The sequence below is a fragment of the Suillus clintonianus genome, assembly GCF_016758775.1.
Source record: "Suillus clintonianus strain FC179 chromosome Unknown DEU56scaffold_255, whole genome shotgun sequence".
Classification (NCBI taxonomy): Eukaryota; Fungi; Basidiomycota; class Agaricomycetes; order Boletales; family Suillaceae; genus Suillus; species Suillus clintonianus.
Window position 1 is genome coordinate 1 of NW_024539479.1, and position 11,586 is coordinate 11,586.

The window sequence follows — 11,586 nt, forward strand, 5'->3', positions numbered from 1 at the left end:
TCTGGGGAAACGAAGCCGAATCATCCATATTGGTATGCCCGCGTCCTGGGCATCTACCACATGGATGCATTGATCAACGTTGAAGGCATGATCAAAAAGCACAAAATTGATGTTCTTTATGTTAGATGGCTAGCACGCTTGCATCAGACATCCAACCACGAAATTATATTAGTATATATAAGATTATAATAAACAAAATTGCCACAATAAGTGTAACAATGATAAGTCGTGTTGTGAAGTCTTACATGGGAGGATAGACAAGGCAGGAGTCACCATCTACGTAAGGATGAGATTAATTATCGAGTGTGATCAAAGGGATGTGGATTACCAATGTCCACCTAGCCTTGCAATTGTGACCATTTATAGACGGTAGTCCCTTCAATTATAATGTATGCTTGCCTTGACAGAGCGTACAAAGGTCACCATAAGGGCAGGGATTGCACAGGAGTATCTGCATGGCAAGGAATTTAACTTTTGCAATTTTGATGCTCCGTCAACTCTAGCATCTAAGTATGTAATGGAAGCGTGCTTTTATGAAAGGTACAAATGATGTCAGAATGTTACCAATTGGTATGTTCTTGCAAGTATTAGCTACGAACACACTTGTTGGACTCGTGACCAGCAAGGTAATAGCTAGTGAATTTGGAGAAAGAATCTCATCATGATATGTGCTAGTAAGTCTGTATCATCACAGACTATGTAGTCTATCATTGCATCATGACCGCCTTAATTGCCACTATGGGTAAAAACATACAAAAACGAGCAGAATTTATCACTAAGTCTTAGTTTGAAGGCCGGGTATAACCTTGGTGTCAGAAGATACTCTCTCACACAGGTTTTGGATCACTGAACGTGGATTGTATAGCGCATGCAATAAACTATCTTGTGCCAACTTTGTGCTACACATCACCACTACTACTGTCAGGGACTGAAGCCTCTTTCATTTGGGCTCGCCTCTCTCGAATCCTCGCCAGCGCACTGTTCTTGACCGGGGGACGTTGAGCAGTTGAGTATGAAGGAAAGATTTGCCTAGAAAATATGAGCATCAGCAGAGCGGAAAAAATAATCAATCACCTGTTCCACCACACAGCAAGATCGTCTACCTCTTGTTTCTCGTCGGGATCTTCGAAGACGTCCAAAATGGAGTTGTAGAACCTTTCGGAATCTGTGACTGTGTCGGTACGCGAGAAAACAGGTGAGGAGGTGAGGGCGAACCGGACCTGGAAAGAAAGTTCACTTAGAAGAAATAAACAGATTTGAAATGTAGACGCACCTGAGTTGCAATGTATGCAATGGATGGTAGAGTAATTCGGGTCATCCCGTGAATACGAGCATTACCTGAACGAGTTGCCTTTGGTTCTCTGTCTACAGAGCTAGGGGACGTAAAGACATGTTTATATGCCTGTAGGTCTAGTTCAGCGCAAAGAAACCCGGAAGTGACACAAAAGTTTATATCTCACGCAAACTAACAGGGCACTTCGAAACAGACCATTCCACGGATCCTCAGGATCATAATGGTAGTCAGCATATAAGAACAACGGCCATTGGTCTCCGGTCACCATAATCTCGCCACTTCGTAGCTTAGCTTTTGTCCTGCATGGCGTCAGTATGTACGCCAAGTAAACAGACAAACAAGGTACCACGCACTCTGAGTGAGACCAGTCCAGGCCAGCAGGACAAAGTAACGCGCCTGTCCGTTCGTGATGAAAACCACGGTCAATTTTCACATTGCGAGCGAGAGGAGGAACCAGATTCTGTCCCTTGGGGGTAATCCAGTCAAGCACACCGCCTTTGAGGCTTTTGGTGTCATCACCTCTTGCTCCAGAGGCGCCCTTGGTGAGCTGAGGGGAATGTGAGGTACACAATTTACTTTAAAGAGGTAGGAAAACGGAATAGTACTTGCCAGTTCTGCAACTACGTCAACCTCATCATCTCCGCTATGGATCAAGCGCTCTTCCAGGCCAGCCACAGACTTGAGGAGCTCTTGAAAAACACGATGCTCACGCCGTTCCCTGTACATGCGATTAAATAGGCTGCATGTAACTCTGTAGAAAAGCAAAATACTCATTGGTGAAGTTTTCCTCTGGAATCTCGGCCAATTCTCCCATACGTAAGATTCCATTTGTGAGGAGGGCTTGGAAGTTGCAAAGAGCGTGCACTGTTCGCCCAAAATGACGTCCGTAGTGTACCAATGGATCGGCCGCACTCCTGTATCACGATTGCAAAGGTCAGCGGCAATGGCTTCCCGCAAATCTAAAGTCACCCACGGCCTTTTCCTGGGGCCGAGTTGAAGGGCATCAACAGGCTGTTTGCGACGTTGGCCGCAGGATTGCTGGTCGTCGAAGTCTGCCATAGCAGGCATAATGGTTGTGAGGCAGGATGAAAATCACTGGTATTTTCCACTATGACTCGGACAGTCAGATTTTAACCCTTCTGCTATGTTATTTGGTGTGGTTTGAGCGGGTGACTTGAATCTGTTTTGGGAATTCAAGCAGTAGCGGCTCGGAACTCGTTAGGAAACATTGTCGATGAGGTAACAATTGACTTGTCAATTACACACTTACTAAACGAACAGACAGGTTTTTGAACTGTGGAGCCGCATTCGTGAGCGCGATGATAAGTACCAGATTTCAGCAGCAGTCGCAAGGCGTGACATCAAAGCTTACATATCCAAGGAGTTAGAAGGGTCGGATTTTCAGGACGGACAGTTTGCAGTCCTCGCTGAGAAAGCTGATGGACTTTTCGAGTGGGCGCGTGCGCGTGCGAGTACATCAAAGAGTCCCATACTGGATTATCTCCAAATGATTGCTACGAGGCCGTCGTGTCACGCGATCCTGCTGAAAGAAGCTTATTGTTGCACGAAAAGTTACTTGTTTGCTCAGGTTCATTGAGAGCGCCCTACCAAACACTAGCTACAAAATTCTACACCGCGACTTTGTGATACAGTATGTACAAAGATAAATCAAATCGTAACGTATTCTTTGTATTGATGCCTGAAAACATTCAATCATGCCTCCGAGTCGGGCCTCGTAGGCCGTTTGCTAACGCCAGCGCATTTCGGCTACAATGCATACATGAGACAGATTGAGTTAAAGTACATTTACTCACAGGTCAGCTAGCCAGCCACCTTCTCCGTCGCGGGTAGTGATCCAGTAATTCAACTCAACTCCTTCGTTGTCAGTGCGCTGGCGGGCCATCGTGAGGAGATGTAATTGGTGGACGGCCTCGTGACGCACGTCCGCAGAGCGTAAAGTGCCAGGGTTGATAACAAAGCGACGCTTGAACTTCAATACATACTATAGAAAGGGGTCAGTGTCAAATACAAAGTCGTCGACAACAGCACGTACCATTGCACATATCACCGACATGAGTTGTGTCGGAATTTCTCGGTAGTCATTAGGGAACAGGTCCAGCAAGGTGCGTTCACCGCTGTTCTGGACCGTTCGCAATAGCCGCTGCGCCATTATGATCAATAGCGTCAACCTACGATACGGTTTCTGAAAACACTGAATGTCAGTTCCATCAGAAGATGATGTTCGAAAGAAAATGATAATACCCCTTGTGCGTCGCGGGTGAAGTTAATCGATGAGGCCACACTTTCGTGGGACGTCAACCCAGTAAGGCCATTGATGTAAGCTGTAATCATATGGGGGGGCTGGCTTTGAAGATCGTAACCTCCGATGGAAGCCCTGTCTGAATGTTCGATGTAGGCAGCTGCGCTGGCTTTCAAACTCTTGACGAATGCCGTCCGCTCGCTTGTTACCAATTTGATAGCATTGTCGACGAGTTTCAAGTCTTTTCGTTGGCCGGTTTGACTACATTGGAGGCCTGATATAATGTGAGCAACTCGATATAGTGAACATTATTCATGTTCAACGTGCCTACCTTTCTCTGGTGGTTGACCATAACCCGTCGACATGGCAATCAACGTTTGAATCTCCCGAATACATCGTGCCTTGTAAACGGTACTTGTCTCCAAGCCGAACATGTGCACGAAATGTTTGCCCCAAGTTCTACCATCTTGGAGGCACACCCACGCCGCGACGAAGTGCCTCTCGATGTAGTCTTGGGTGTAGTTAATGCCCCTACGGAACTGTTGGGGGTCACATAAGATATAGTGCCCCTCAACGATGTTCGGCGTCGTTATGAACATCGGTTGTGGAATTAGGGAGGTGAGCAAAAGTGCGGGCCCACCATATGTCGGTGGTGCAACTGCAGGGGGTTGGGACGATGGTGTTGATTCCGGAGCTAGTGGGAGCCCAAAGCCCATACTAGTAGGAGGGGCAGGGGAGGGCGCTTCAAATGCTGATGTATCGTTGTCCATCCATATCCCTTCACTCAGCGAACTGATGGCCGACATGAATTCGTCGTCACCGAAATCCGCGCTGAAAGTCAAGGGGATTGTTGCGTCATCCGGTTTGGCAACCTTCTATCGAAAAAAGTGAATCGTTGCATTTGTTGCAATATTAAACGTACCTGTAATGCTGGTAGCGGGACATTTTCTTCATCCGAATACATACAGACCTTTTTCCACCCATCCGGGACGACAAATCCGGTTGGCTACCAGGGAAAAACACAAGTGAATTAACACCCTAATCACCCTTGACGGAAATACTTACCGACAGCGCAAGCTCATCAGTACTCTGTGAAGGACATTAATAGGAATTTTCGAATAGACTGGGATATGAATAAAATACCACATATGTTGGACGGAAGACTCCAGTCTCCACGCCCGAAGTCTGTGTAATATCCTCCCGTATATAGGCCACTTTGAAAAATGATTTTTTGACATCTTCGAAGTCAAATTGCTGGAATAGCGTGAGTCGGATAATATCATAGAAAATAGGAACTTACTGGATGGACAACCCATTCCGTGATATCCGAGATATAATTGTTTGAACTTGAAGGGGGTGTGTAGATGTAGCCAACTTTAAGGCGAGACTCGGAGGACATGATAAGTCACTCAGATGGCGAATTGCGCTGTTGGACTGCATTTTCAGCCAGCTTTCTTAAAGTCAGTACTCGCGTCAAAGGATAGGTCCGTGAATCAGACACGTGTATGATCCAGGAGCCAGGACTCCTTGATAAGCGCTCACCAAATTGAATACATGGCTGACCCCGTTCGTTTTTTTTGACGAAGTCGTGGACCAGGTGCTGGGAGTGATTACTGATTTGGATTACTGGCTCGAGATCGGTGTACAAATACGAATACTTGTCAGCTCCTGGACAGTGGAGACTATCTATCGCCGTTCCATTACCTCAAATGTTCTATAGAGTAGTGACATATAATGTTCGCCATCTCCTTAAAGCAAACTCCGGCATTGGCCAGCGGCTTAGCGCTTTAAATTTGAATACAGCGGCTAAGAATCCATAGACCTAGACGAACTCTCTTGATAGATGAAAAAAAATATTACATAATCGATGCCTGGATTACCGATTTATATTTGTAGCTCGAGATCCAGTGTCGTACTGTACAAAATATGAATAGATGAATCTTAAGTTGGATTTGTAGTTCAAATTGTGAATCTAAATGTACGCATACGAATACTGGTCGCAAATTTTCATGAATTGGCAGTTCGCTTATGATTGGATTAAAGACCCCCGTATGACCAGTAATTCTACAACAGACGACGTGGACAACAGGCATACAGTGCAATCTGATAGGTGTACCACCGTAGGTCCGTATTGCAACGTGTGTGAGCCTGTGTGAGCCGCTGTCGGAATAACCCGTAAATTTTACTTAAGTACTTCAATCGATTTTACTAGAGACTTGAGCAGTATAACAAAGACACAAGAACTTCCAATTTTCAGTGACAATATGTCCTCCACACTCGGGCAGCATACTCTTGCACCAGGCACCCCCGCTCAGCCTGACCGTCAAATCAATTCACATACTCTTTTGCCGAATCTTGTGGGTAATTCCCGAACATCCAACGTCTTGAATTGTGCTGCTTGGCGCAGCAACGTGTCACGATCATGTCCTCAAGAGACATACCCCTCTCTACCTATCTCCCACGAAGCCGTGCAAGAATCGCAAACTGTGTGTGTCATTGTTAGATACTAGTATTAATCCCCAGTGACAATCAACTAGATGGAATCCTTATGCCTTCCCCCATACTGGGAGACACATCACGACAGTGATCTCACCATTGCTCTCATAAGCGCTCAACGCTTAGAGCGTCGGGCAGAGTGTCGACTTATCCGGAGACGTCTGAAACGTGTCATGATTGAAAAAGAACTCTACGACCATATGGAACAACGGATGAGTCACAAACTTCGCAAAGCTGACTCTGGGGTTGGTATCTCCCGAGGTGCATTGCGCATGTCTGGCCGCGCACCTGCAGGCATGATATTTGATGATGCGGATAGTGATGTATCGAGTGTGGTGCCTGATTCGGACATAGATGCATCTTCTTGACAGGACGGTGTCCCATCGGTCGCTGGTCAGGGTGTGTACCATAATTTTTTCACATTGACATGCTGTACACTTGTTGTCCATTTTGTACCTTAGCCTTTCCTACCCCTTCTTGAAGTACTCAGTTTTTTGATATATATAATGTATATATGTCATTATTCACTGCGGAACGGCAAATTGTTTATGAGTATGTGCTACCTTTGTGATTGAGAATTGCGACAACCGATAGTACAAGACTTGGTGCCATGACTATTTATCAGGTGCGCACATGTTAAAGAATGTAGCAGAACTAAACATCATCTGTAGTCAGATCAATGATCTCCATATCTCCTTTCTTCTCCTGTCCTATACAGTCATGGCGCTCAAACATGCGCCTCGTCATGATGAGCTCGCAACAATTGCACCTTGTGAGGAAACAATGAAATTCGTCTTTCGTGAGACCAGGTCGGGTGAAGGAGTCTAGTTTCATAAGCCTCTCGAACGTTGTGTGAGTGTCATGTCTTCGAAGCTGTTGCCTTTCGATAACTTCCGCCAGTTCGATGTCTACAATTTGAAATAAGTATCAACTTGTTTAGTACCGCACACCGAGTCCTAGCTTGCTCATATACGTACCATTCCCATCAACAAACACAATTTCTTGTGGTCTGGCTTCGTTAGGACCTGTGTTATGAAGCGCGTTAGCTCAATGGTGCTACTGATGGTTGCCGCATCTTGACAGAGGTGTAGCTCACTTCGTCTTGAATAACTCTTGATGGGTAACCCGATCGAACTATGCAATTTCTCAATGAAAACTAAATGAACAAATTTGTCAGGTAATCTTGAATAGGTCACGGCTGTCCAGCCTAGTAGGGGTGCCGGTGACTCACCAACATAACCACACTTGCTCAATGCACAACAGGCAACGTACTCTCCTGCATTTGGTCCCCGAGTCATCATGACTATTGCCGCCTCATAGTGGTCACTGGGATCGCTTTTATTCAAGAGCAAGCATAGGCAGCGTGGTCCTCGGAATTGGTGAGATCTGCGATATGCTACAAGGTCAGAAGGAGCAACGCGCTCTCCATCGTCCTTGACTGGCCTGGATCCATGCAAAAAGTGAGTAAGACGTCCAAGATATTCAACCCTTTGTATAAGTTGGCTAACGCACCAATACCACACACACAGTGTTTTTCCGGTCTCATCCAGTTCGAGCACAGCATTCATCCGGTTGCTGACTTGAACTGCAAGCCTCGTTCGCTGATGCTCTCGTTTAAGTTCTTCAGCTGCAATGCTGGAACGTACATGATCAGGAGCCATAATAGTATGCCGAGGTCGACTTGTACAAACTGCTTCGAGTCTCACTGTCCTCAGGGCTTTTATACTATTCGGGTGTTTACTGCCAGTGCGTAGTTTTTTACAAAATCCCGTATCTATTTCCTAATTGAAACATGTAGACTGTTTACTTCATGTTTCGAAGCTTTCCTGAACCCTAAGTGAGCGCTCTGGTTGGATTCACTTCCACAAACGTAAAACAACACGAAATGCTTGGCTGCCTCGGGCTGCAAGCAGCCTGAGACCGAGCACCTTATCAAACTGTCCCCATAGTAACACAAACAGGTGACCGTGACGATATACTGCTGGCTTGATGTACACGGTTTCACTGACTTACAATGAATGACTCGCCCTCCATCCTCAGAAGCATCTTCCTGCAACCCCGAGAGGATTTTCAACTATCTGCCCTTGTGGACGAAGCTTTGGTCAGTTAAACGCATATGCGAACCATCAACGGACCTGTAAAAAGAGAAGAAAACGCCTTTCCAGTGCACTTGCCAAGGCGAAAGAGGCGTGGACTATAAGAAAAAAGCCATGCCTTGAAGGCCAACCTAACATGACAGCCGGGCTCATTTCCCCTTCAACTTGGACGTCGCATAGGCCAGGAGACAGCGAGGCAAGCCAGGGGCTGGATCATAAGTTTGCAAGCTCAGAACTCAGTTCTGAGGAGGCTAGGCGGTCGGGGAGTAGAGCGTAATCTAGGGTCGGGACCAGGAAATGAAAATGAAAATGATGTGAGTGTTATTGGGAAAGTTATAGCCTTGCTTTTCACCGAGATCGAAACCTAGGATGGGTTCAATCCTGCAGAATCTTCGCATGCGGTTGATGATGGACGGTCGCTGGCTGAGCGTCGCCCAAGACGCCTTGATCGCCGTCTGCCTGCGCGGTTTCGAGATATTCTTCCTCAACCCCCGCCCATGGCCGAGCTAGCCCTGCCGCCAGCGGCAGATATCCCGCCCACTTCGGATGCAAGTGCACTGCCGTCCCGCACACTTCGCTTCTTCCGCACACTTCCTAACGTATTCGGACTTTTGCGTCAGTACTACAGCAATGGTCTGCTAACGCACGACCCAGAAGAGATTACAACTCTGGAGAACCTCACTCTGACGCACTCAGACCAAGAATGTCCGGATCCCGTTATGCCCGCTCCTGTAATGCAGCATGACAACTTGGAAGCCCCAGACACCTTCTATCCGTATCCAAACAAGTCCTCATTTCTCCTTGGCGATTGGTTTTGGAACGGGGGTATCCAGAAGTCGCAAAAGAGCTTCACGGAACTCTTACGGATCATCGGCGATCCTGAGTTTCAGCCTGAAGATATCCGTACCACGCGCTGGAACTTCATCAACCGTCAGCTTGGATCTACTGTGGAAGATGCAGAAGGGCGTACACCCTTTGAGGGTGCTGGATGGAAGACGAATTCAATCAAGATTAAAATACCTGTTCACAATCGTGCGGATGGTTCAGGCGTTCATGACTACCTCACCACAGAATTTTATCATCGATCGCTGGTATCCGTCATCAAGGAAAAGCTTGGGAACGAAAAGCATGACCAACTCTTCCACTATCAGCCCTACGAATTGCTTTGGAATGGCGGACGATCTGAGACACCCATTCGTGTTCATGGAGAACTCTATACTTCCGACGCCTTCATCCAGGCACACCGTGAACTTCAGGAATCGCCACCAGAACCTGGGTGCACCCTAGAGCGTGTGGTTGTCGCCCTCATGTTTTGGTCCGACTCAACTCACCTAGCTTCCTTCGGCAATTCAAAACTCTGGCCCTGCTATATGTTTTTTGGGAACGAGTCGAAGTACAGAAGGTGCAAGCCTTCTTGCCGTCTATGTAGCCATGTCGGCTACTTCAATCATGTAGGTGTCCATACGCTCTCTTGTTACTTTTGTACTCAAGCTCACGCCATCTTCTAGCTCCCGGATAGTTTCAAAGATTTCGCTACAAAGCACTTTGGTGGTAAAGGCCCCAGTGCTGACTTTATGGCGCACTGCCACAGGGAACTTTATCACGCACAGTGGAAGATTCTACTGGATAGTGAGTTTGTTCAAGCTTGCAAACACGGAATTGTGATACGCTGTTGTGATGGAATCGAGCGTCGCTTTTACCCTAAGATCTTTACTTATTCTGCTGACTACCCAGAAAAGTGGGTCAAATTTCATACCTAGAGGGCCGATGGTCTAAATTCGTTGCTCATTCCATTGTCAGGGCGTTAATAGCTACCATACGCAATCTGGGTGGGTGCCCAAAGCCCCGTATTCAGAATCTGGGCATGCCGCTGGACATGAAACAACGCCAGACCCTCTTGCGCGTGGACGACCACGCCCGGCAAAGTAAAATTGCCACCTCCCGCTCACTTATTTATGACAGCGGCTATGGCGTTCGCAGCAGCCATGTTGAAAACCTACTGAAAGAACACTCATTGGTGCCAACTTCTGTAAGTTTGAGTCGATGCTGAACTCTTGTATGAATGTTGACCACTGCCTTTTAGAATGCGTTTTCGGAGAGGCTGGGATGCATTGGCTTCAATTTATTTGCTATGCTCATCGTAGACCTCCTGCATGAGTTTGAGCTTGGGGTCTGGAAAGCCCTATTTACCCACCTGATACGTATTCTCGGCGCTGCTGGCAAGAGTGATGGATTGGTGGACGAGCTTGACCGTCGGTAAGTTTTGTTCGATGAGCCTGGCCTACTCTGACGAACGAGTAGTAGTAAGGTATAGACTCGTGCCCACCTTTGGGCGTGATACCATTCGAAAGTTCGCTTCAAATACATCTGAAATGAAGAAGATGGCTGCGCGCGACTTTGAAGACATTCTTCAGGTAAGGTTTAACTTTCTTTTTAACGTCTCTCCATGATACATATGCCTTTAATCAGTGTGCCATCCCGGTTTTTGACGGCCTCCTACCAGAGCCACACAACAGAAACATCTTAGGTCTACTTAGTACGTGCGCAAGCTGGCATGCCCTGGCAAAGCTGCGCATGCATACCGATGAGACGCTTAACCTCCTTGACGTTGCAACCGCTACCTTGGGAAAGCAGCTTCGCCATTTCCAGAAATTTACCTGCTCGGCTTTCAAGACCCACGAACTAAAGCGGGAAGCAGAGCGTCGTCAGCGCCAGAAGTTAAGGAACCTGGTTGGCCGCGGAGAGGCAGTGGCGACCGAGTCAACACCTCAGACAGCTCGGCGACCAAAGACATTTAATCTACAAACCTACAAGTTACACGCCCTGGGTGATTATACCACTTCCATACGCAACTTTGGCACAACTGACTCCTACAGCACCGAGCCGGTGAGTGAAAACGTCAGTCTATTATATCCTCCACCATCTAAACAATATCTTGTGCAATGTAGGGAGAGCTAGAACACCGCACCTCGAAAGCAAGGTACTGTCGAACGGACCGAAAAGAATTTGTGAAACAGATAACGAGGATCGAACGGCGCGAGGCTCGCATACTCAACATCCGTGACAAGCAACTACCGCAGGGTGCAGTGGTGGAAGAGGAAGAAGTTGCCACCTCACCCGAAGCTCATTTCCATGTTGGGAAATCTCAAAATTACCCTGAGCACATCCCGCTGTTCCTCCAAAGGCATGCGGGGGATCCTGCTGTCAAAGTGAGCGCTTCGTAGTTGTTATGTCAACTTGAATGCAAGGCGGTGCTGATTCTGAGTGCCAGGACTTTTTACCCAAGCTTCAGCACTTTCTCCTCAATAAGATCAAGGAGGTCTTAACCAGGGAGGGTACTATGCATACTGACAGTTCCGCCAGCGCTACAGTCCCAGGAGCTATCCCGGTATGCTCAGACTGGGAAGGACGTGTTTTGATCAAGGCCGATCGCATGTACA

General features: G+C 47.2%; 2 protein-coding genes across 2 annotated transcripts; both read right to left on the reverse strand.

The window, feature by feature from the left end:
- Positions 1-899: 899 nt before the first annotated feature.
- On the reverse strand, positions 900-2,362 carry DEU56DRAFT_920497 (uncharacterized protein; the record flags this gene model as incomplete). The annotated part of the gene is made up of 8 exons (XM_041358468.1): positions 900-1,029; positions 1,075-1,220; positions 1,274-1,402; positions 1,461-1,593; positions 1,648-1,841; positions 1,871-2,012; positions 2,065-2,208; positions 2,268-2,362. The coding sequence occupies 8 exons, from the start codon at positions 2,360-2,362 to the stop codon at positions 900-902; spliced, it is 1,113 nt and encodes a 370-aa protein (XP_041200567.1).
- Positions 2,363-3,003: 641 nt separating this feature from the next.
- On the reverse strand, positions 3,004-4,953 carry DEU56DRAFT_920498 (uncharacterized protein; the record flags this gene model as incomplete). The annotated part of the gene is made up of 9 exons (XM_041358469.1): positions 3,004-3,061; positions 3,109-3,296; positions 3,348-3,497; positions 3,557-3,828; positions 3,886-4,429; positions 4,477-4,560; positions 4,620-4,643; positions 4,698-4,808; positions 4,855-4,953. 9 exons carry the CDS (start codon positions 4,951-4,953, stop codon positions 3,004-3,006), a joined length of 1,530 nt encoding a protein of 509 aa, XP_041200568.1.
- Between the last annotated feature and the right edge of the window lie 6,633 nt (positions 4,954-11,586).